The sequence below is a fragment of the Haemaphysalis longicornis genome, unplaced genomic scaffold (assembly GCF_048455015.1).
Source record: "Haemaphysalis longicornis isolate Haplotype H1 unplaced genomic scaffold, Haemaphysalis longicornis Haplotype H1 scaffold_4, whole genome shotgun sequence".
In the NCBI taxonomy this organism is placed as follows: domain Eukaryota; kingdom Metazoa; phylum Arthropoda; class Arachnida; order Ixodida; family Ixodidae; genus Haemaphysalis; species Haemaphysalis longicornis.
The window spans coordinates 26,028,860-26,055,112 of record NW_027526361.1 but is presented as its reverse complement, the minus strand read 5'-3'; the positions used below and the strand labels follow the sequence as shown (position 1 = coordinate 26,055,112).

Here is a 26,253-nt window from a genome sequence, read left to right as displayed (position 1 = left end):
GGGATGGCCTTGTTATCTCGCCTCTCTCCTCCGCCATCACCGCCGCCGCCCGGCCTGCCGCTTCTCCTCAGCCTCCCTCCTTATGCCCAAAATGATGGGCTCCATAAGCTAACGCGACGGCGCTCCGTGATTGGTCGATCTAGTCATGACGCAGCGGGAGAGGGCGGACCAATGGCGGGGCGCCGTCTGTTTGCCTCGGCTTCCCCGCAAGGCACGCCGCGGCGAAAGGAGGCGGGGGCTGTACCGCCTCGTGGCTGCTTCGGTGAGCGCGCGTGAGCAGCCGGGAGACTTGTTTTTTGATGAGGCTAGTCGGCCCGTGGGTGTCGAGGCGAGTCCGAGCATTCGCGCCTCTCTCACCGGTAGCGGGCAGTTTGGTGTGTCGCCTGATAGCTCGCGGTGTGGGGGGCCTGTGCTGGACCCCCTGCGGTGTTTCCTCTTCCGCGCTGGGGTCGCTATGCAGTCATACAGGCTCATGTTGGAGCACCATCACGAGGAGGCGATGAAGGGCTTCGGCAAGGCGCTCCTGCACGACTCGGCGCTGCACACGGACGGTTACAGTGACGGCTATCAGAAAAGTGAACCGGGCTACGGCAAGGCTGGCGGCGGCATCAGGAGCGCGTCGGACCCGGCGGCCGCCGCTTACAAGGCGGCCACAGAAAAGTGCATTCTGCTCAACACGGACCCCAAGGAGAAGTCCAAAAAGGGTGAGCCAGTCAAATCCTTTTTGCGGGAAGGCTTGCGCTCATCTAGCCGTAATGGCCTTTGGCATGTGTTAGCGCATTCAGCTATAGGTGCGTACTGGCAAAACCTGAACTAAAATTTTGCTTTGTTGGCACAGTCCGAAACTTCCGGTATATCGCAAAGGGCTGAAATGAACGAGTGGAGAGGATTGTGTTTCTTCGGGTGCAAGCCCGTACAAACTACTACGAGGCTCAATGAGGTCAGGCCGAAAAATTCTGCAAGCGCAAGAAAGCTTTTGTACAGCGGAGCTGTTGCAGACTATCCTCTGTTTTTATTCGCCCGTAGGCGAGAAAAGCCGCTCTTTTTTTTTTAGCTTCCGGGTCAGTGTTCTGTGCACCTGCCGTGGCTGACCGCTCGTGTACTCATCTCGCGCCGTATGCGCAATTTTCCTTGCGGGTACCTGTTTGCCCCTGCGCTTCGTATATTTATGTAGAATTGCGTATGTTGCCCCTAAAGTACGTCCTTCCAGCAATGCATTTGTGCTTAAATGTGAAGCCTACCTTAAATGCATCAGTGTATGCTTAGTTTTTGTAAGCTGGCTTTCCTGCATTAGGTGTTGCACAGTGAAGCCTACTCGCAAAGAAAAAGAAACGGGCTAATTCCGCGCGCATGCGGTGGAAGAAGACCACCGACGACGATCGGGCCGTGAACGTCAAGCGCGCAAGCGCGATACCCGTCGGGACCCTGAAAAGCACGAGGTGGAAAACGCAAGTCGTCGCCGTGGCTACAATCTCACTTAACGGTTTCGCAGCGCGGCGGCCCGATTTGAGAGGGTGCTTGTGGCCAACCAGTGACCCACGAACAGCTCTGCTGGTCATCCACCTTCAGAGAGATGAATGGCACGAAATTTTTATATAATAATCACTTGCCGTTACTGACCATCAAATGAAAATCAAATCCCCTCCGTCTAACAACGACAATCTAACGTATATGTCCGTCTAACGAGGGGCTTTCTTGCGCGCGAAAATCAAATGGCGGAGTGCCCAAGTCAAATCCGCAGCAATCAAATTCAAAACGTCAGCGATCAAAGTGCAAACCACCTGAGAGCCAAAGTCCAAACTCAGACGACACCAAACGAATCCCTCGTGAGGAAGTTGAGCGCGCCCCTTACCCATCGTTGTCGTGCAAAGTGAAGCGTTAAAATTCCATTTAAAGTGCACACTGCCTGGGCCGTGTCGGAATGTCGCAATCGGAATGACGTCGGCGCCGTAACACGAGGGGCCCAGGTTCGAATCCAACCACGGGAAGCGTTTTATTTTCTTGTTTCATCCCCATCATGCGCCCTTCCATTGTGTAAAGTTGGATTTTGTGCAGTGCGGTTTGGTTGAGACCCAGAGAGCTTCGTTCTTAAACAAAATGACCTCAGTTTTACTTTCAGTCAGAGCGAAATTGAAAAGAAAAAAAGGGGAGGGCGTAGCCTGACTTTTGAAAAAAAAAAAAGGGGGGGGGAGGGCTGCGTTGCCCCGTTTGGAGTCCACTGCCAACGGTGTATACCTTGCACGGCACTGCGCATATATGGCACACATCCCAAAATGTCGGCTCACAACGCACTGTGCGTTGACGGCGTGGCTAACGTGGAGGGAACAGTGCAATGTCCCGTCGAGGTTTGCAAGTCTCGTGTATTTCATTCGCTTGATCACGAATTTTCGTTGCGAGTCCGGCCGGTGCAGCACCTTTTTGAGTCACGCATATATCCGTGAGTTCCTTACATTAGAGAGTTTTAGCACTCCGCATGCTCCGTCTGTTCCGTGGTTACCGTGTTGAGGAGAGCGCACCCCCCCTTAACGAATGCGCGGGCATGGCGAGGGCCGGCCGCGGAACTAATCCCCCCTACCGAAATGAATGCGCAACTGCCCAGGCGGGTTCCGGTCAACACGGAACAGACGGAGCATAGAGACTTCTAAAACTCTCTCTTGTTACGATGAGATTGAAGTTCTTGAAGGTGGGATTCCCAGTTTGCAAACAGTTATCACTTTGTGGAATTCCGTAGGGGGGCGCGTGAAAGAACAGTAGGAAGTACTCTGGGAGAGGATGAGGGGGGGGGGCAGGCACATTTACAGCTAATGCGCGAATGTGTCTCAGCACGTCCATCTTATTGAAGTCAACCAGCTTCGTCACGCTTAGAGCAGATCGAGAAAACGAGCCGTCATGATGATAGTCGCGCGCACTATAGCACTAGTTAGGCCCGACTCCATTCTACGGCACGTTCCCATCATGCGTTTCGAACAGCCGCTTCCGCTGTATGACAACGCCCTTTCAGCAGTTGCAGGCAGGATCGCGATCTCCGCTGCTTTAATTACGAGCACCCGCGTCCCGATCGCGGAAGACCGGTCAGAATTAATTTTGGGCTTCCAATTTTGTCTTGCAAAGAAAGCATCGGGGCACACAGGAGCGCGGCCCACGCTCTGGGCGAAATGGTTACGCAATGCTGGGAGTATAAGGAGGCGATGTCGTCCTTCGACATAGAAATCAATAACATTTCATCCCGCTTGGCGCTAGTGAGAAGACGGGATTGCGGTGCGGAATTTTCACCGTATACACCGTCGCCTTTATTGTCGCACCTGGCTCGAATGAGGAAAATTAATCGCGGCATTTCACCTCGTCACTCAGTTTTGGTGCAGTCGCACGCGCAATCCATTTTCTTTTCTTTTTTTCGTGAGCCATTAATGTTCTCAACACTGAAAAATGACGGACCCTTTGGCCCGAGGCCAACCACAGAAAATTGTGCAAAAGCAGCATGCATCCCTTCTCTGAAAGCGTTGTCCTATACACGGACGCGGGTATGTGCCATTCTAATGGGTATTTACCAATCTGTGGGCAATCAACACTCTGCTGGGCTCAGCTGGCACGCGCACAGACTTCTCATGGTCGACCCTCCCATTGCTTACGCTCTAAGTCATTGAACGATTGATTGAACTTTTTGACCCAACTCAGCCACTTCTTAAAAGTGATTGAGTTGGTCAGCCGTTTTATTAAGCGTTCCCATGTCCCACTGTCGGCGAGCTTGATTAAGTTGCCGAAGACATCTTTACGCGTGTGTGGCCTAAGGAGTAAACGTGAAAGTTCCATCGTCATTTTTTTCCTCTCTCCGTTACTCTCCCTAGGCGCCCTAGGCAATCGCCTTTGTTAGTTATATATATTAGGCTCACCGCTGAACCTATATTAGCCGACTCTGCAGTCGTCAGTGCTGCCTCAAGTGAATTAGCCCGCCATTCAAGCGTATACAGTCAGAGTAGCCTACTAGCCGGTATGGGGGCTACAAAAAAGCCCCACTATACAGTGGCGTACGCAGGATTTCATTCGAAAGGGGGTTCTCCCCCCACCCCCCCCACCCCCCTTTCCAAAAAAAGTGAAACAACATGAACGAAGGAAAACGTACAAAAGAACAAAACACGAAAAAAATAGAGCCAAAGCAAGGATTTTATTGAACCTAGAATAAGCTTTGGTATGATGAGGTATTCGACGTAACTTTCCAGGCTATTTTGGTAATTGTTCTCAAGTGAAATCGAAGAATGGCTGATCGACCTGCCCGAAACTTTGTAAAACATCTCACCAGCCTTATTTGCCGTAAAACGCTGTGACATTTATCGTACGACTCATTGGCTCGCCTGAATTGGCGGTTTGTTCGTAACGTAATAGTAATGGCTGTATTCTGCCACATTTGCAAGCGCATCTACCTCCGAGCGTTCCCCTCCCGGCCTTGGCATGCGCATTGTCGTGCACGTATATGGAGCGCAAAGGCAACCACGATGTAGCTTATACTTTACAATTTTCTGTAAAGCCACCAAGATGCGCTGTGACTATCGTCATTATTAAATGAAGAATAAATTGAATCGTAAAACTGAAATTTAATTATTTACCTTTATCTTCGGCGCATAGACAAAAATGTTCGCGCAGGAAGCTGGAGCGCCGCACGCGATGTTGAGAGGAACGGAAGTCAAAAGGGGGGAGAGGACTTGTCATTGCCCTCAACCCAAACGTCCGCTACATGTGTCCTGCTTGAAATGCAAATTATTTCGCAAAAAGCAGCGCATAAAACGCGAGTGGCATGACCCGATAATAGATGTAAGGATGTCACTGTGGTCTATGAAATATTCATGCTTATTTGTGTTCATCATTTTTTAACCTGGTAACCCCAAAATTATTCCCAACATTTTCTTTTTTTCCTTGCCTGTTGTATTTCATTGGTACATAGCTCTGTTATTTGCAGGTTTGGGTCTAGACCCTAGGGTGTAAATGTATGGGGTAACTGCTTTGACAGTCGGAGACTCCGACCCCGCAAGTTGTCAACAACCTCTTGTAGAACACTACTTGTAAATAGTCCTCTTGGCAATCTTATCTCGCCGTCGTCGCGTTCTGCATGGTCTCCCCTCCGCATCCATTACCGTCGAGTACGGTAGGGAAAGGAATTTCTTCTCCATCCAACTGCACTCCAAACAATCAAGTGTGTTTTACTGTTCCTTTACTGGAAAATCGATGGCTAGTGTCCATTTCTCCCCAGAATACCGGGGACCTGTTGCTGCATTGACACATGATCGACTGGCAGCACAGATCGAAACCCGAGCTTCGCGTAATCTGTACGCACGGCAGTCCGGAGTAAGTGTATGGCTCTTGTTTGGAGCAGGAGGTTAGGTGAAGCCATATTTACAGTCGTGGCGTAGCTTCGATCTTGTCAGACGTGTAGAATCGATGTGCTGATGGTGAGCATGTATCCACGTGACGACGGGCAAAGCCGTGTTTGGGAACCGGGTTAACTGCGGAATTGTGCGACGTCCGACCCCCCCCACCGGGATGATAGCGTCCACGGGGGTGCAGTCCTTGCAAACCAGCAAGTCGAAAGCATCGTCTGCGGTTCCCGTCAAGTTCAACACAAGACCACATTGTCGGGGTCCGTCATTTGAGTGTCAGCCTCCTGGCAAACAGACAACACTCCGTGTATGCGCGACACGTATAATATCCCGGCTACACTGGTCCGAATGTCATTTAAACCAAATGTCATTTGACTCAAATGAGATGCCTCGAATGTCGTTCAGAATCCGCCGCGCTACACTACAATTTTGATGCCATTTGAAAGATTTCGCAGTTGCTCGCCGTGCTGTAGTGGCGCTGTCGTCGCCCCGTTTCGTTTTCGTACAATAATACAACAATCAGATTTAGGAGCACTCTGAGGCAGTAAAATGATATGAAATTAGAAGATACACCAGTTTTGACTAATGTGGTGGCTGTTAGCGTTTTTTTTTTTTTTTGCGGCTGACCAACTGGTTTTGAGAGTATAAAAATTAAATATGTTGATTTCATATTTCAAGTAAATGAACAGAGAGCAAAGTTCCACAAAGAAAAATATTTTGTTTGTTTTACGTACGGAAATATTATATTTTTTTATTGCCGATCAAAGACGCTAAAGGACTAGAGCTCGGAGTAACTCGTCACAATTTCCTGATCTCCAAGGTGGCGGCGTGGCTTCACGGTACTTGGGAGCGAACTCGGGGTGCGGGCAATGCGCAAACTTTGCCCCTAAATGCAGCTTCACCGCACAGCACGCTGCGCCGGGATGCATGCGTCGTCACCAGCATTCGTTGCAATCTTCCCGCCTATTGTCAAAACCACAGAATAAAATGGTTCTGCTGTTCAGTCCGACCCTCGCCGTTTTATCTTATCGCTAGTGCACTTGCACTTGATAGTTGCACTCGCACTGCACTTGCTAACTAGCGCACTTGCAGAAAAGTTAGATGCCGCCGTGCAGTGTGGAACAGGATGAGATAACAGTGTAAGTTGGGAGTCCAAGGGCAGCTTTGTAAGTTTTCCTGATTTGAGCATCGAGCTTGTTGGCTTCCTGCGGTTTCAGGTTGATAAAAGGGGTTCCATAGGTTATGCGGCTGACCAGCAGTGCTTTGACCAGGCGGAAGGTGTCTTGTCCTTTGAGGCCGTGAGTATATACGTATCACGTCGTATTAGGTGAGTGAGCTGTGTGACCGTTTTGTGCAGGCAGGAGTATGGCGCCGGAACCATGGTAGTGGATAGGCACACCCAATATACGGACGGTGGGGACTTTGGGAACGGGAGAGCCCTGGACGGTAACTTGCGGATCGGGAGTAGCCCCTGCAGGCCGACCTCGTGTGCGGGGGCGAAGGGCTAGGATGGCCCATTTGTTAAGTTCGCATGTCAAACCTCTGGGGGAGAGATAGTTGACAGTTGTGTGATCGCTTGTTGGAGATCATCTTGTTGCGCGCCACTGTAGCTCTGGTCAGATCGTCGCCGTAAACGGTGTGTTGGGTGCCGAGGATAGCTTGTAGGGGAGTTGGAAGGTGAATGAGGGCAATGTTAAACAACAATGGCGAAATAACGGAGCCTTGGGGGGTGCCCTTGGCCGGTGTGTGGAAGGTTGGAGGATCGAAGGGGCCCATGTCGCAGTATTGCGGTCCGGTTTCCGAGAAAAGCTTTTACGAATTGGAATGTCTTGATGCCGCAATGGATCGTGTTGGAGTTTTCCAGGATGGCTTGATGTGTAACATGATCAAACGCTCCCTTGATGTCGAGTGTTAAGCTGGCCCTAGGAGTGCCTCTGCTCCGGTGATCTAGCCCCTTTGTGATCTTCCAAGTACATAGATGGACGTCGGTGGACTAGGTGTTCAAAAAGTTTCCCGAAGCAGGACGTCATATGGAAATGGGCCGAAGGGTCTTGGGGGAGAGGGACTTGTTTTGTTTCGGGACTAGAGTGTTGTCCGAATGTTTTCATGGTTCAAGTAAGGTGTCTTCATCCCAGTGGTGGTTGTACAGGCCGAGAAGCGCCTGCAGCGGGTCTTCGTGCAGGTTTCAGAGAATACGGTTGTGATTTGATCCTTGCCTTGCGTATTGCGTTTAAAGTGGGCCAGTACAGCGTGGAGCTCGGCGAGGATAAAGAGGGCGTCCAACTGATCATTGGTCTGGCCGGTGTAGTGCGTTTCCGGCGAGGTCGAAGAAAAAAAAAGAAAAAACGGGAAGTCGAGGGGCGTACCCGTTGTCGCCAGGCGAGCCACTCTGCGCGTGTTCGTCACGTCTGGACGTCGCGAGCTCTTCCTCTTTCGTTCGCTTCGCATTCTTTCGCTCAAGGGGCCTCGGAAGCTTCCGAGAGGGAACGAGAGAGACTTTATTGAACATGCTGTCTAGGGGGCTGTAGTCGAATCCAGCTTGTACCGGGTGGCGACTTTAGTAGATCTGTTGGCCATGCAGGGTGGTTTGAACCTGTAGGTCTGAGCTCCCCAGCACCTTCTCCCACTGCTCGTCCCATAAAATGTGGGGAAAGGGGTCTCTCCCCGAAGGATGGGAGGAAGGCTGGCGAGGGCACCGCATGCAAGGCATTCCTAGTGTACTGAAATATGGGAAAGGTTGAGCTTTGTGGGAATGGGGAAGGTGTTTGTCTGGAGAAGGCGACGCTTCGAAATTATGACTCGCTCTCACACTGAAAACATATTCGACGGTAAAAAGATGGCCATGTCCATGAAAGATACACACCTGTTAGTGCGCATCAAGGGGTCGTATACATCTTTAATTGAGGCACGTGCCGTCTTCCGCCCTCGGCGGTGTCGCAAGGGTGAACCCGTCGTTCGGAATGGAGGCAGATGTATGAATAATGCGCTCAGTGGGAGTAAACAGGACGAGTAGCTGCGCGTACCCGCACATTGGCTGCTGCAGCGCCTGCGCACGTGTCGGAACCGTAAATATATGAGCACACGTTTGTCATGTTCAGGGGCACCGACCTGAAACCTGGTCTTTTTTTTTTTTTTGCCATACCCCCCTTCCCCGCGCCACCTCTCTTCTCCCCTCGCACACATTCTTAAGCGGCGCCATACAAATCCTGGGCTTGATAGCTATTTGAGGTGTTTTTTTTTTTCGAAATGAGCCAAATCCACCTAAGGGGAACTGAGGGGGAAAAAAACGAAAGTTTGGAACCGGACCTAAATACAGTGCTTTCAAAACTATTAGATGACATGTTTCACATGTCAGCTAGGGGAAATCTATAGCGACAAGTAATTAAGAATTACGCAGAGAATTTGAGCAATATTAGGATAAGTTCACATTTGGCTCGTACTCAGTTGAAACAGACAAGTTGGTGCGGCATTCTTATGAAAACTTTATTGAAATCGACTTTCAAGAACGGTACATAGATTTTTAAGCAAAAAAGGCAATAAACATGCAACAGAGCTTAAAGAACAGTAAAACTATACATGAAGAGCCGGTGAGTCCTCTTGGCAGCATTTGCAGCATCCTTTCGAATGGCTCTGTAGGGTACTTTTTTGGGCACGCCTGAAAACACTCATGAAGCTCTTCATTGAATTGCCATAAATTTCCAAAACGCTTCATAAGAAGCCTGCTCATATCATCTTCCATGGCTTGCCATGGCTTGTACGACGCAGCTAATTTGTTAGGTACGTAAATGGGAAATATGGGAGTAATAACAATAATAATAACCAGATTTACTCCGTAAGGACGAGGGAGACGAGATAAAATGATAGTATCACACCTCTCAGTTTCATTTCGTTCACTTCCGTTCACGTTATCGTAGACGCGTGTGGCGGCAGATCATTTGCCGATCTCCTAATTGCTCTGTGAACTCATGATAAGCCAGCTGACAAAAGCAAAAACAAATTGATGCAAATCCCACCAAACAGTCACACCAAACGCGAAATCCCATTGGGCAAATGAATTTGCTCATTTTGATCCGTGCCACAGCAGGGTCTGGCTCATTTTCCACACGAAGTAAGATCTGCGTACACGTTTGCAGGGAATTGTCTCAACTATTTATTTGCCGCATTTTTTAGGGGAAAGTTGCCGGGATTTTCTTGGCAGTGCAGTTTTATCTGACTTAGTTTTGGTTTGTGGATTAGGTTCATTTCGAAAAAAAAAAAAAAAAAGACGCCTCATTTGGTGGTCAACATGGGAATAAAAAAAACAAAAACAGGCGAGGTTTGTTTGCTCCGTTTACGCGGAAGCCAGTACCGCTGTACACTGGCTTCGTGCTCTGCTGCCGGCCTGCCACTTGCAATTCGCTGCACCCCCTTTACTCTGTCCGTCTGCAATCGGTGCTTCCGTTCTCTCGACGGCAGTACTTATCGCTTGTTTCGCCAGGGTGGCGGTTTCAGCGGCTCGGGTCGCATATGTTTTGGTGGGGCAGAACATTTTTGTCTTTAACGAATCCCTCCATCCTATAGCGCGCCGCGGTGTCGGCGTATACTGTCGCCCATGCCTGGTGTTTGTGGCTCAACCGTTTCCTTGCCTGAGACGAACTCACAGCGCGTTTTCACTAGTTCTCGTGGAAACGCTGCTGTTGCGTTTGTCGGTAAGAAGGGTAAGAAGTCTGCTTGCCGCAGAGAAACCCGCTGTAGGGTTTCTCTACGCAATGCCTTCCAATGTCCGGCTCGCGCACGTGTGCAGTGTCCGCCGAACAATCCAAGGCGACACAAGGGCTTGGAACCGGATGTCGACGAGCGGAGTGGCGCGAGGGGATGCTTGACCCCATCGCCCGGTGCCTCTAACATTACGCTGGCTTAGGGAAAGCTACCGTGGGAGTACAAAAGCCCTGTTACACAGTCGGCTCGTCCGTCTGGGCAAGAAGGATCGCTCAAAAAGGAAGCGCAAGAACGTTACCAAGCCCGGCGACGGCAGGGTGACAAAGTGAAGGCGCGCATCGCAGCTGTACGGCGGCAAGAGACACCGGCGGCATTCCTTTGGACAACTGTGACAGCGGCACTGTTGATTGACAGCCATTGTGGTTAATGGCTGCTATGCACAACGGCGGTGTAGTGATGCCAGCGCCGGTGGACCCCGTCGGGGCGATGACCCTCCTCCCTTCTCGTCGCTTTGCCTTGTCCCCCAAGCCGTCGGTGGAGTGGCAGCCCTTTGGCACGGCCTTGCCGGCGACCTTCTACGCGGCGTTTGGGAAGACCCGTTTCCTCCCGACTTTCTGGGGCGGCGGGCAGAGGGGAGCGGGAATCAAAATCCTAATTGGTACGTGTGTTGCTGTGTGGAGGCTGCTTCGCTTGCGACTGCATACGCAATTTTGCTGAGTTTGTCCGGAGTTGCGGCCAACAGCGGTCGCATCAAGACTTGTTCTCGTGGCAGTTTCTGGGCGCCAGAGCCCCACGAATTTCTCGCCAACCGCGCGGTGGTTCAGCACCCTTTTTGGCCCCCGGGCCCCCATCAGGGATCATGCCGCGATACCCTTTTTGTGCACTGCGGCACCTTTTAATTGTAATCCAGTTTATTGTCTTGTGTTATCTTATGTTCATGCTTCGTCGTCTCCTGTAAATAAGTGTAAATAGACTTTTTCTTCATCATCTACTTGCCTCGTCTCATCATCGGGTCCTTCACCATCCTCCACGATGACACCACCCACTTCAACAACAAACCAAACTTTGCTGGCGGGTTTACGGACCCCGAGCTTCATTCCTATGAACAGACCTCGAGAACACCGGGCTTCAGCGGGGAAGGGCACGGAGTCAAGGTGGCTAATGGTCAACATGAGAGAGACGGGTGTGCAGCGGGTGATCGGTGAAAATGAACCCGGGCCGGACATCTCGACGGACACCAACCAGACTTCTGGCCGAGAGAAATTTCGGCTTGAAAATTGGACTGCCAACTGTGTCTTTGTATTTGAGATGTTATAAAATCCCGGGTACATATGATAGCTTAGTCTCGCGATGTCGGAGTATCGTCAAGGTGTCGGCAGAGAGCAACGAGTTTACATCACCAACGGGCCGAACGAGAGGACACAGGAGAAGCTCATTCCCGCCTTGCAGGACAAGCCATGCTGCGACGCCGAGGAAGCGACAAGGCGCATCCCTGGATATAACAAGGTTATTCACAAAACTGCCATAGGTAAGCGCTGACGCGCTGACGCTTGCCACCGTTTTTTTATCTACATTTAGTGCAGTCCAGTGCATCACGATACTGCAATTTCCGAGGGCTGAATCATCGGTACTTTGAATGGCAGACCGTTAAACGTCGAACTCTGAGGGTGTTTAGAGTAATAACACACGGAATTAGGCGTATGACATCTCCGATTTACCTAGCATTTTGTTTCCTTCCTTCATAACTAGTAGCCACAGGTTTTGTTTGGAGAAAAATATGGAAGCGCAAGAGGTTTGCCACGGAGATCTGAACTCTCGAGTGCCTACATGCACTTCCGTTTTTGCCGGCTTCGATTGCGTATAACGTGTGGGATGCTCCGGAAATATGCCTTAACATTAGCAGAGGGAATGCATAGTTACTGTGCAGTGCGCGTATTTATTCCTGTAAATATTTTAATTACTGCCGTTCTTTTTTTAATTTTGCAAATTTCGCGAGGGATCTTTAACGTGCGTAGAAATCTCGAACATACGAGTGTTTTCGCTTTTCGCCTCCATCACAAGGGCAGATACACTTAATTTCATTTCCCTATGCAGGTTTCTGCGCCTTTATGGTAAACGCTGGGCGTTCATCGTGTTTGTACTAGCACCCCCCCACCCCTCCCCCCCCCCCCCCCCCCCCCCCCCGAGAAAAAATCCTGCGTGCGTGCCTGATCTCGGGGCAGAGTATTTTCCGTCCGTGTTTTCATTTAGGTCGGCTTCTCTTGCCTGCCCGGAGGGCCACTGCAAACGGCACGGATGAATTTATATATAGCCCATGCTTTCCCTTACCCGCTTCTCAATTCCTTTTTATTTCCAGCGCGATTTCCATTTGTTTGACCTGGGTTTCCGAATGAAGTGTATGTCAGGCGCACTTATAAAAATTTTGTGGCGTGAAGTTCAAGGACCAACAAAAGCGCACGTCTTGGTCCTTGGAGGGGACGAGTAGCAAAATACGCCGATGCCGGGGAAATGCTACTTGCAGCGGAGTATACGACAGGGCGTTGTCTTTTCAGCATTTTTTACCCTAATGGTGTCTTTATTACGCTCATTCTATGTCGCATATCTGAAATGGCATATTTGAAGCAAATAAAGAATGTTTCCTATATATGTAGATGCCTTTACGGCCTTCTCGGCGAGGCAGTTCTAGGCCTTTGGTGACGACCTTGATGTCAATGTCAATGCTTTGCATGCAGTTAGAGAATTGTTTCGCTCGCTCATGCTGCTCTGTTCTCAGGCAATTGGCTCCGACTGTTTGCAGCGTACAATGCGCATTTTCCGATCCATTTCATCTATTGTTTGTTTTTACTTTGTGCCCATGATAAGAGTGTCCCTACCACTTTATCGTGAAGTTGCATGCATGGACTCGAAAACTTACGCGTTATGTTTTACACGCCGTACTTTTAAAGCGAACATTTTACCTCTTCTGTCGCGACCGTTGGTGTCAACACAAAACTCCCGCAAACAAATAAAAGGTACTAGCACCGCCAGGAATCGAACCTGGAACGAATAGAGAAACGGAGCGAGAGCCCGTTGTCCTACTGATTGAGCTACGAGCTTACACGGAGACGGGGGAGACAGATGGTGCACTCATTGAGCACATCTGCGTGTTTACCTCCTGCGTTCTCGCTGAATGCCACGGGATAGCGTCACGTGACCTCTCGCGCCACTGTGCGCTCCGCCTACGGTACGTGTAGCGGCGGTGTGCGCGCCTTGCGTATGCGCTATGAGTTAAATTAAAGGCAGCTCACACCAACGCATGACATTTCACTTTTCTTCCGTACCTGTCGCCAATCTCGTCGCTGCCGTCAGCGGTGGCAGACACGGAGGAGAAGTGAGATCGTCTAACAACGGGATTGAGCTTCCTTTAATTCCATAAAAAAAGTTTCCGCTCATGCGCTTCACTAATACAACTCAACCATCCACCGTTCATGAATCATGCATCCATTTAGCCTTAGCAAAGAATATCTCTTTGAAGTGATAAAGGGTGTGGTTAAGTGCATTTCCCTTGACTCCGGTTTCCCTCTTTGTAGAGCCACGTGTGTGAATTGAAGTGACGTCACATAGGTAATCGTTGTGGGTGTCGTTCACAGGTTCGCTTTCCAACCACCTTCACAGGGTGGATTGGCGCGCATTTCTTTACTTAGCACGTTTGGGTTCGGGATGAAGAAAATGTATGGGCATAAGAATTACGGATACAACACTGTCGATAGTACACCATCGATATTATCGATAGTCTAATTCAATCAGGCACTTTGTACAGTGCTATTTGTTGTAGGGGACGCGGGTAAAGTTTTGGGGGCAGGGGCCTACTTATTATTCAATGGTTAACACGTGCCCAGAAGCAGCAAACACCAGAGCAAATGCGTATTACGAGTCTACCCAAAGAGAGGAAATTCTGGAAGAGTTTAGTTTGACGGAGCCTCCATGGAGATGCCCTGAATCACTGCAGGCAGCACTTGCACGTTTAAAGACGGTGTCTTTGTTTGTTCTTTTCAACCCGAAATTTCTGTCTGTCTGTCTGTCTGTCTGTCTGTCTGTCTGTCTGTCTGTCTGTCTGTCCCTCGATACAGCCTTCGGGCCAAAAGTGAAAAAGAATTCTTGGACGAGAAGTTTATACACCCAAAACCTTTCCGAACAACTAACTCTGGAAACATACTTAATACTTGTCAACGTTGTTGAGCAAAAAAAGACATTAGGGATATTTGAGGCAAAGCATCAATGTACAACTCGTACTCGCCGTGTTTTTTTTAATTGAAAGTAAAACAAATGAAATAAAAATACACAAAAATACGCTTCGAAAAAATATTTTGGCCCGAAATACAAAAAGGGTGTGCGCAAGCCTAGAGCCCGTAGAAGTGTTCCAAGTTCAACACTAACAAGGAAGGAAGGAACGGTGTAGAAGGAAAGCAGGAAAGTTAACCTGGCTAGAGCCTAGTTTGCAATCCTGAACGTGGGAAAGGGTACGTAGGCAAAAAAAGAGAAAGGAAAGAATGAAGAAAAATTGTAGAAGACACGTATGCCCAGCGCTGAAGCACTGACACTGATTGACATTGAGGCTTTCAGTCTATAGTCTGGTGTTTAAGTTCGTCGTCCGTAGAAAGCGTAAGAGTTCTTTAGTCGCCTTCTGAGCGTATGACTGAGAAGACCAGTGGCACAGAATCTTCTCCTCCGAAAATGGCCGCTGAGAGTCCAGGTTCCTCAGTGCTGACGATAGCTTTTCTTTCTTTCAGGCGAGTAGCGTGGGCACTCGCATAAAACGTGGCGTATCGTCTCCAGCGTGCCGCACGTTTCGCACTTCTCACTTGCTGCCATTCCTATTAAGTATGAATAGGCATTTGCGAAAGCCACCCCCAGCCAGAGACGGCAAAGAATAGTCGCGTCAGACGGGGACGTTCGTTGCAGGCGCGGGTCAAGAGCACCAATTCGTGCACATGTGAATTCTTCTGTAGACCATTGGGAGATTGCTGTTTCCCGGGCAAGTATGCGGGTGGCCCCACCTGCGTCCGTCCTATACAATGGAATGAGTACAGTCGTCGCTGTTTGATGCGCCAGCCGGGCGGCAGCGTCCGCACTTTCGTTGCCGACAATGCCGCAGTGGCTAGGAAGCCACTGTAGGGTGACATCATGACCCGCCTGGCCAGCACGGTCGTACACCATTCTTATTTCTGTCAGGAGCTGTTCGTGAGGTACCCGGCACATGGCTGACTGGAGTGACTGAAGTGCAGGCTTCGAATCACAGAAGATAGCCCATCTGCGGCACGAACTTTGCTCGATGGTGTGAAGAGCACTGCGGATGGCCATAAGTTCTGTAGCCGTGGAGGTTGTAGAATTGGCTATCTTGAATTTGCTGGACTGTGACATTCGTGGTATAATAACAGCGCCGGCAGAACCCGACGATGTCACCGAGCCATCAGTGTATACATGGGTTCGGTCACCGTATGTCTCGTGCATGTACGTCAAAGTGAGCTGTTGCAGGGCCGGTATTGGAAGATCGCGTTTTTTTCTTTACTCCTGGAATATCTAGGCACACTCGGGGCTGCATCCCACACCACAGCGGAAGGAGCGGTCGCATGTTGCGGTAGGTGGTCCGAACAGTAGAACATGGGAAAATTGAATTGTCTTTAGCAAACCTCCACCGTTTTTATCATGGGGGGATCGAAAAGGAGGGGAGGTGGGCATGAGAGGCAGGCGGCAGACGAGAAGAGAGGCATTTACGTGGCAAAAGGCTATGGTCTTTCGGCGAAATTTGCAGCGGACCGAGCAGATACGGGACCATTCTTCCTTTTTTTTTTTTTCACGTTCTATGAATTGTGGCGGTGCCCTTTCTTGCTTTTCTGTTATTCCTGATAGCCCAGAATTTATTTCTCTATTGTACCGCGTACAATTCCACCGGTTGAAGGACGTAGCGCAAACACTGCGGCGCCATGCATCCGCTGTCAGCACTGCGTGAGCGACACCTTCCATAAATTCAGTCTTTGGAATGATATTATCGTTTCGCACAAGTTTTTTTAAAACGACCTGGAGCGTAAATAAAAGGATACGCACTCTGCATGTGGCGCAAAGAATGTAACTGAAGGTCTCTTTCTTTTTGCTCGTATAGACAGCAGATAAAAAAAGCCGCTGTCGCATATGCAGTGTTAGGCCGTATTTTATACTCACCGCTTTACTTTTTGTTCTTTCCCCGTTTCATATCTCGTTTTGCAGCCAACGACAAATCAGTCGAGCGGCGGGCAGTACGCACGTTCCCCTTGCTGGTGGCTTCTGCACGCATTCATATATTTAGAACGATCGTTATCGCGACCTCATTTTTTCCACGCACATCTGACGCACAATGCTATGGGAAGCTCGTACAGAGCGTTCCTGTAAAAGCTGCTGACAATGTGTCGAAAGGACTGCGGAAAGGGCTTCATCTGGTTCGCTCCAAACGCAGCTCGTCGGATGTGCGCTAACAATGGTGCGTACACACATGTGCTTTGTCTCTGCCTATATGCATGCGTATGTATACGTGCTATACGCTTCACTGAGCGCCCATTTTGGAGTGCTTCGGAGTCTCCCGATTTCCCTGAGAAAATAAACAGTGAGCGCCAACTTAGTTCGCGTATTTTCAAGCTGACATGGAATCAGCGGGGAATTGACTGACAGATTGATTGTAGGGTTTAAGTGCCGACGCAGCGCAGGCAATGAGTCGCGCCATAGTGGAGGGCTCCAGATTAATTTTGACCACCTGGGGATCTTTAACGTGCGCCGAAATCTAGTAAACACAGGCGTTTTTGCTTTTCGCCTCCGTCAGAAAAGCGACCACGATTCCCAATTCCATTCCCGACCGCCTTCTTCGAAGAGTTCGGTTCCCGACCACCGCGGCCGGGAATCGAACCCGCGTCCTCACGCTCAGCAGCACGATGCCTTAGCCACTGAGCCACCGCGGCGGGTAAACTGACTGACAGCACGTTTTGTTATTGGGGGCTTGGTGGGACTCATATTTTGAATGATTTTACAGGCTGGATTCTTTGTTTTCGGTTTCAACTGGGGCGGCGTCTTATGTGGTCTTATCGTCCTGCAGCCATGTCTACGTTCATAACGTTTTTCCTATTGCCTGTGCGTTGATTATACAAAAGAAGACTTGCTTCCTCATTTTATCGAAATGACAGCGCCCATTTATGTGACGCCGAACTCTGATCACTGTGGTTTATGTCTGCCATAAGTTGGTTTCATTGGACTATTTGACTTGTAGCTAAAATGTCGGTGCCGGTATTTTAGCTTTCCTCCTATTTTAATGCGCAGCGCATCCTGGCAAACCATGTTAGTGTTTTTGGTGTCGCTTTTACGTAGCCGATATACCCATAGGCAATATCTAGCTGTAAAGAAGGAAGAATTAAAGCATTTGACTTCAGCCATACCAGTGCCTCTGAACAGGCACTGTTCAGCTCCGGCGGCGGGGTGGTCGAAACAAGGCCTCCACCGGCCTTCGCAGTGTTTTACGTTCGCACAAAATGGTAAGGTCAAACCGTGGTTCTGTCAATTCGCGCCCTCCGGGCTGGAAGCACCGTAGACCAAAACGGGCGATTTTCAGGCTGTTCAATGTAAGTAATTATCGCACGCTCAATACTTAAACTACAGTTTCGGGTTCGCCAGGCCATCGATAAAAGCAATAAAAATGAACACAAAATTTTGGTGTTATAACTCCTTAAGATTTGCTTTTAACAGCTGAGTTGTCTAAGCTTGAGTTTCATCCGTGTCTGGCGTCGCTCAAAACTCGGCAGCAAGGGGAGAGGAGGAAAATGTTAGGCCAGGAAGTCTGAGGGAATGTGGCGAGGAGGCCAGGAGCCGACGAGCAAGTGTGGGGAGTGCGCGTCGCGGCGCAGACGTTCGGATGGGGCGGCGTGCGTCCGTGACTGGCTGCGCCTAGTGATGACGTAAGCTGGGACGTGCAGATGTTCTCTATAGTTCATAGAGGCGGCGTGCGCTTGGCGGCATCACGTGTTTGATCTACCGATAAGATGAACAGACCCAAGAAAAGCCAAGTTAAAGCTCGTGAAGACCACCGGCACCACTGTTTCCTCAGTCTTCGCATCTCAACTGCGAAGGTGGCTGAATTTTTAAAATCTTCAGCGTCGTATTTTCGAGCGAAGCTTTCAATGCCTCACTGATGGCGACCGTGCCTGTCACCAAACCCACTTCGAAGAAGCCAATTTTACAAAACGGGTTTCACAAAACGATGATTGTGATGAGCGAATGCACACCAAGTGGCTCAAGAAAAAAGACGCTTCCCGTCGTCGGTACCGAACCTGGGTACCTCGCTTTATGAAGCCGACGTCTATACTATTGCGCATATCCGATAGGGTTGACGCAGTTTGGATTTAAAGCGACGCTTTTTTGGTTTAACTCATGGCTACCATGCCGTCGCCAAAACTCTGTGAACCCTTATAACCCAAACGACGGCGAATGAATCTCCCGCGAGAAAGCTTAGCGTTTCAACCATCGTTGGCGTTGGACGAAGGGACGTTAGTTTTGTGTAGAGAACTTCTGCAAAGGTGATGCGCAGTCGAGAAAGGGTAATCATTCGTGAGGTTCGGGAAGAACTCTGGAACATGCTTTAAACGTGTTGCCAGAAGCAATTCCAAAGAAGCAAATATATTGTTGAGCTCAATTAGGAATTGTTTTTTTACCATGCATTTTGTCATTTGTTTTCGTAGTGAACGCCAACGTTCTCTGGACATGCTTGTACATGGGCTTGAGGAGCTCCCGAAAGTCGTATACCATAAGGATTCATTTTTATTCTGAACGAGTCTTAAAAGCGAGTATTCTCTCGAAGGTTGTGAGTTCTGAGTGCAGCAAGTCAGTTATTTGAAGTTTTTAGGGGGTTTCTTGCCTGTCGACCATAATAGTGAAAACTTGTATGAGAAGAGGCCGTCGCCACATTCTCTAAGGTTAGCTATGCGCGACACGTGCAAATACCGTATCACGAAGAATGAATCCGACGTTTATGAGCTGCGGTGCATTCGGCAAACAATCTTACGTAATGGCCAATAAAAGAATTCTTTCGCTGCAAATAACGGTGTATAACAAGCCCGTAGGAGCTAACTCATGGGGCCAAAACTTAGGTTGTTACTGAGCGGCGTGAAAAAAAAAAAAAAAGATTTGGTCAGCTTGAAGAGCCGTGGAAATGTGGACGATGGGAGTATAACGCTTGCAGGGATATTGCAGATTGCACCCGCCGCGGTGGCTCAGTGGCTAAGGCGTTGTGCTGCTGAGCACGAGGTCGCAGGTTCGGCCGCGGCGGCCGCTTTTCTGATGGAGGCGAAAATCAAAAACGCCCGTGTGGACGAGATTTCGGCGCACGTCAAAGATCCCCAGGTGGTGAAAATTAATCCGGAGCCCTCCACTACGGCGCGCCTCATCGCCAGCGTTGCGTCGGCGCGTTAAACCCCACAATCAATCAATCAATCATATTGCAGATTGCAAGATTGCAGAGCAACCAGGTTCAGTAGGCCAAGATTAGAAAAATGCGGAGTTGGACCGACAATTCCATGCGGTGGACGATGACCACTGGAAGGGCGCGGGCGAGAGGTAGAGAAGAAATGCGAGGAAGGAGCTAGACTGAAATTTTGGCGACGACAGGAGGGGCTAGAATTGTCCGAATACTGTAGGTGCTTTGTTCCCGCAGTTCACATCATCCAGCTGACGATGGTGGCGACGATGATGATGGTGATGTGTAGATTGCAATTGGGGGGGGGGGGGGGAAGAGTTTTCGCTCTCTCGCATCCACGTCACCGAGGTTGGTCGGGGAACGTCATCGTGCTCCCACGGCTCGTGTCAGGCCTTTGACGCATCCAAACTAGACTAAACTAACGTGTCTAATTTCGAGACAAGGAAATTGTAATGGCTGTCAGTTAAAAGAACGCCGCAAAGAAGAGTTGCGGAGCACGTATATACGATATAAACTTGGAGGTGTTGATTTCACATTAAGGCCTGCTGCAGCGTGCCGAAATCTGTAGCGTGTGCTTATAAATACCTCGGCAGCGATTACAGGTGGTCCTGGTTCTTATGATCCCCCGTTATTACGCGTGCGTCACGAACGCGTTTGTGATGACATGGGCAGGCTCAGGTGCGTGCACGCGTCCGTACCTGCGCCTCTCCCCTGCATGTTTTCCGGCATAACGAGCAGCTGCTGCCGGCCACGTGCGCCGTAACCTCGTTGACTCAGAACTGCGCACTTGGTGCCGTTAACCACGAAAACAGCAGCTTGCGCGCGTCGCCCGTGATTCGTTCTATCATTTGAATCTGTGAGGTAAACAATTTACCGGGCGTTCTGGGAATAAAATGTAATTTTGTCCTTCAACGAAACAGTTTCACCGTAACAAACGCGGCACCGCTTCAAACCTGCAGGTTCAGGTTTCTGTTGGATCGCTTGCGGTTGGGATGGCAACATGACTCGCGAATGGATCAGGCACTATATACCCAAAGCGGCCTGAGCGTTTGCCAAATTTGGCTGCCGCATGCAAAAAAAAAAAAAAAAAATTATCCTTGGTGCAACCCTTGTGGCAAATATTACAGACCGTGGTATAACGAAAGCGCTCGTTTGCTGCGCGGGTAAGCTCTCTTGTAAGACGTGGCACCGTTGTACACGGCTCTTTACATTACAGGGCAGCTAACTCAAGTCTCAAACAATTTTGTATATTCACTTTCTCACAGGCAAAAAGGTAACTAAATGCTAGAACTGTGTGACGGGCTTTGGAAATTCAACGGTCTCTGAGAAATGGCTGACGAATAGAACGGGCCTCAATGTCGTCTCCTCTCGTTGGCTCTTGAAAAACTATCCAGGCTATAATGTTAAATGCAGAGCATTTCAGTAACTCACGATGTCACCCGCGTTGACGTCCGTAGTCCGCACCGTCGTTGTCCCTACTATGTAAAAAAAAAAATACTATCCGGCGCCCGGTTTCGATCCGTCGACCCTGCGGGCGGAACGCAATGTACATGGTGCTCTACCCACTGCGCCACAAAGCCGACACAGAATGGGACGCTATGAACGCGCCTTATATCGTTGAATCATTCAAATTACTGCTGACGAGCGCTCTCTCGTCAGCAGTTGCCACAAGTGCAACAACATTAACGTAACGCAAACTACTTAACGTCGTGCGCCCCCGGAAATGCTCTGCATTTGATCGTGCCCCTCGCAAGGGGGATGTTTCACTGCGTCTTCTCTCGGTCGCGGGACCCGTGGCGCCATCTGGCGGAGGCGCGGCACAACTCGTAGCACTTTGAAAAGATGCGGCGCCAGCCAGCTGTGTGTGTGCGTGCCGCACTTGTACAAATGGCGAGTGCCATCACAAAACTAGGAATTTTCATGTGAAGCGAAATGCTCACTCACGGCGGTGATGGCATCCTTATGGGACAAACATTTCCGCCGCAGCTTCATATTTCAAGTTTGCGAACAAAAAGAAAGCAGACGGGACCAAATCCGGAGAATATAAGGTGCGAGGAACCAGTTAGGAGCCAATAGCCAATAGCGAGGAACCAATAGCTCTTTCTGGGGTGCCATTCCCCACAGTTTCCATTTTTAAGCTCTTCCTCCAGTCCAATTATGCTTGCGTAGTGTCATTCTGCAACCAGTCGATGATAATTAATACTTGGCTGCCACCCCCCTCCCCCCTTCCCATAAAGAACAGTGGCTATGACTCTCCGAACCAACAAAATGGAGGCAGACTGCAGTCACGGGGCGAATTGGATAACTTCATTGGGCAGGGGGGCTGGGGCGAAAAGTCAGCGCAGTCGGTAGGACGAACAGCCTTGGTAGGGCCGCAAGAGCGTTGGCCGCTTTCGCAGATAGGAAGGTAGTGGCGAAGGTGAACAGGATGCTCCTGGCGATGGCGAACGAGCGGAACGAGCTTCGGAAGGTGCTGCCCAAAAGGCTGGTCAAGTGGGGATTGGCGCGGTCGCAAAGTTAAACAGTAAGTTCAGCAACACATCGACAGAAGGTCCGAGTCTTTTGCCTTCGCCTTCTTGGGTGGTTCTAAGCACCTGCCGTAATTTTTTATGACAGTGTCGATTGCTGCATTGTCATACAGCCTGCGTCATGGCGTGTCAAACATGTTCTCCCCTTTTTATCGCTGCCTATCAAACATTTTCGTGAAACTGTTACAAAACGGCCGGATGCAAGCGCGGCCTCTACGTTGTCGTGCGATGCAATTAAGAGATTGCTTGTTGAAACTACTGCTGGGCCCAAGTACGCGGGTTCGAACCCGGTCGCGCTGGCTGCTTTTCAGGTCCACGGAGAAGAAAGGCAAAAAAAAACCCGTGTCTTGAGATTTCGGCGAACGTTGAAGATCCACAGGTGTCAAAATTAATCCGGAGCCCTCCACTATACTGCGCACCCCATAGCGCAGATGTAGGTATACGGTGCGTCAAACCCCCATAATTTAAATTATAAATTTTTTTCAAACTACAAAACATGGCGGGAAGTAGACGCTAGAAACGAATACAAAGTGATCTTTCGCTGGAAAGGGCTAGTAAGGGATTTTTCGCAGCAGTGTGCGTGTTTGTGGAACTGAAACAGCGGAAAGTGATACAGGAGTTAAAGGAATTTTTTTCCCGAACCAGGGCTTAATCGATGCACTTAGACAGACGAATGTGATAAAAGCGAGGTGCGCAGAAAGGAAGATCACAGAAGGCAAACCACATCAATTGGTCTGCTCAGAAATGACGCTGCATAATAGTGGGCCGCGTTGTAGCTGTAGCAATGGGAGTACATATCGGTGATGATGGTAGTGGAAAATAGCGACTCGCTTTCGTGATGGGCAACTACTTTGTAATGCATATTACATTGCCGTATTCCACCAAAACCATTCGGTAAGCACGAAAAAAAAATTAAATATTCATGCAGTGTTAAAAATTGCTTTACTTGCTGTTTCAAAAAGTTACGGATGCGCCAAAGTTTTCTCTTATGATGTGAGAACGCGTGAGTATCACTTCTCGTTGAGCTGGGAAAGCATATGTGTGAATGGGCACGTTGACGTGGCTGCCAATGGGAATTGGAGTTGGCCCTGAGCCTCTGACGGCTGCTGTCATAGTCACTCACCAGTATACTCCTGAGTGGCCACGTGAAAATTGTGGGTTTGTGTATTGACGTGCCAGCCAATTGGAAAGTGGTGAATTGGTTGAAGTTCCTTCCGGGAGCTCTCAAGGTCATGCACTAATCGCCGTGAGTGGGTATGTGAGAATTGTGGGTAGGTAGGTTGACGTCGCAGCCAAATCGTGTGAGACTCTGATGTTAAGCCTACACTCAGCCTTAACATTAGGTGACCTTAACGTTCAACCTGACGATGACGTGTCAAGCAACGTGGAACTCATTGTGCGCCAATCTGCAGGTACCGGTTGACGACGCTAGACCTAAACGCGCAACATAGCGTTTACGTCGGGCCGTCGCACATTCAATGGAGATGTCAGGCCGCCGCATACCCCCTAGTTCGCAGCCACTGGTGATTTTGATAGGGCTCTGGCCACACGCTGCCAATGGGAATTTTGCTGACGGTTTCTGGCCATGGAGATCTGGGACGCAACTGAGCCGAGTAATGCTTGTGTGATGCTCACGCATTAAAAAGTCGTTTCCTTTCGTTGTGAGCTACAACGCTGTCTGGCTGCGCTCATACAGGACGCTGGTACTCCGGATGGTCGGGGAAATAAGCCACTGTCGTCATATCAAAGGTATATAACGCCAATCCATAAACTCAGCGTTCTGTTCTCGTCGACTCATTTGATTTGGTCCGGAACGATTTAATGATCCCTCACGGCGGCCGACATGGTTGAGCCAGCGTGTGCTTAGCGCCCGTTGATCAAATCTTGGAGGAGTCTCTTTTGACATTTTTAATATGCACCAAAATGTGAGAGATCTACACGACAGCACAGTTTAGCGTGTTTTCACTGAATAAACGGCCTTCCGAAGGGAGGGGGACCTCTGCCGGGGGAAGGTGCTCGCTGCAGGCGTGCTCTACGCCTTGATGTCCTCATCACGAGGCGAACACATATCCCTGCGTGCGTACCGGTCGTGTTCTGCAAGTAAAACGGAAACCGATAGACCGATGCTATTCTTTACTGCTCACAGTGGGTGCAAGAAGGAAGGTGGGGGCAACCCAATGCGTGCGCAGGGGGGATGCGGCGAAGCGAACAATGGCGCTGAACTTCCCCGCGACATGCTGAGAACTGTCCAGCTGGGCGCGCGCGGCCTAAAGCACGCTTTCAAAAAGCGCGGGCTCGAGAAGAGAGAAGTCAGACGTATGAAGTTTCTAGGATGACGACTGGAAATACTGGCTCCCAGGATGATGTGCGGAAAGGTTAGTCGTCGTAGGATGCTGTTTCCATGTGGCAGCAGTCTGCGTGGAATGTTGCTCAGCCGGGTTATGAACCGTACTTGCTCTTAATCTGGAATTGCGCTGGGTGTAACTACGACGAATGTGGATGGTAAGGGGACGAGTCGATCCACCTTCATCGCAATCCGAGCGTCATTTATACCCAAGCACCTACAAGCCCCATTTGCCGTCCTTTTGAGCTATGGTACTTTATCGTTGTCTTCGCGGCATATGGGCGCTTCTCGCCAGCACGTGTTACTCGTGTGAGGCCCCTTACTGATTCAAATGTGACAGCAGTGACCTGTTAAACCGCGACAAAAAGTCTCGGGCGCCTCAGTTTGCTTTTGAAGCAGCCAAAAGCTCAAAGCATGGTCGTCCGCGCCTGCCGCAACCAAGAGTCGGAGCTGGTACCTCAGCAGTACCAGAGTCCTTCAATGTTTTTGAAGGACTCTGGTCGGTTAGTATAAAATGCTGCGAATGTAAAAGGCACCCGCTGCAACAGGTCCTACGCGTGTAGGACCCGGCCGCTCCGTGCGAGCACACTCGAAGCACGGCTTTCGCCAAGGCTGCCAGGAAGGTGCACCCTGCGCGAGCTGAAGCACTCGACGCACACTGCGCATGCCAGCGAAGGCGATTCCCGGAAGGCTTCCCCCGGCGCATCCCTTGGCGCCCTGGCGTTCGGCAGCCGGCGGGACGCGGCGGGCCCCGAGGCGAGGAGCCGTGCGCGTGGGTGGGCGGGCTGCTCATCCATCACCATTGGGGAACAAGCGCCGCCAGACGTGGAGCCGCTATTGACTCCTCGGCGGACGCATTTCAATCGGGAATCCCTCTCCCATGTCTCTTTACGTGTCTATATACGCGCTGTGACGTCGCGCACTGCTGCGAGCGAGCGTGCCACCCTGCGGGCTCAGCGCTTCTGGGGATGCTTAGAAAGGTCGGTTCTCAGTACAACCTCCGCTTTGGGCTTTGTGTGTCGTGGCGCGTGCTTCGTCGCTCAGGTCAAGTGAATCGGAGAAGCCCGGTGGTAGTAACTGTCGTCTCTTCACTCTGACCACGTGCCTCTGCAAGCCTTGTTGTGTACCTTGTTTTCGTGAGCACCCGCTTGTTAGGGCGCACACAGCGGCTGACATGCACGCTCGCTGGAACAAGCTGTGTCGCTGCGACTGGGTGGCCCGGCGCGAAAATGAGATCAACTGGTTAGCTGACGGGCCCTGCAGATATGATTGACTGGCTTGAATCCGCAGCTTGGGCGACACATTTTTTGCTCGGTGTCTACACTTGCTTAACGCATGTCTAACCACTTTGCTCTCCGCAACCTTGCTAATATAACGTAGTCTTACCTCGCTTAACCCAATCAGCAAATACAATAATTTAAACCTTACAAAACTGAAAACTATCCCCTAGAACCAAAATAAGAAAAAAAAATGGACCAGAAAAACGTACGCGTGGCCGGCATCAGGGTTCCAGCCTGAGTATTACAATGCTAAGACATTGCCTTTGCACCATAGCCTCCCCCCCACCCTTCTTTCTTTTTTGAATACATGGTACACATACGTGGTACATGCACTCAAACAGCTCCAAACGGATCCGACAAGCAATCGTCTTTTATTCGCAAGAAAAACTCAACGGAGACGGGGGCAACGGCTGCCCGGAACGGGAATGACAGCTTTAATGACGTGGGAATGATCATGATGATAATGCTGATTATGGCACATACCCAGCGGGAGATTTAACATATGCTCTTCACTGGATCGGGCGGCGATCGATTCACCGAAAAAAGGGTAGAACGAAGACTTGGGCGA

At 50.0% G+C, this 26,253-nt stretch overlaps 1 protein-coding gene across 2 annotated transcripts in view; it reads left to right on the top strand.

Annotated features, from left to right (window-relative positions):
• The first annotated feature begins 303 nt into the window (after positions 1-303).
• The window catches only part of Eve (homeobox protein even-skipped), a 37,165-nt gene continuing 11,215 nt past the window's right edge, over positions 304-26,253 (top strand). The window contains exon 1 of one of the 2 annotated variants that reach the window (XM_077706179.1): positions 304-704. In XM_077706179.1, the coding sequence (XP_077562305.1) occupies positions 455-704 (250 nt within the window). In that variant the 5' untranslated portion in view covers positions 304-454. Of the gene's footprint in view, positions 705-16,421; positions 16,561-26,253 lie in introns of those variants that run through there. The other variant, XM_077706180.1, reaches the window with a different exon arrangement.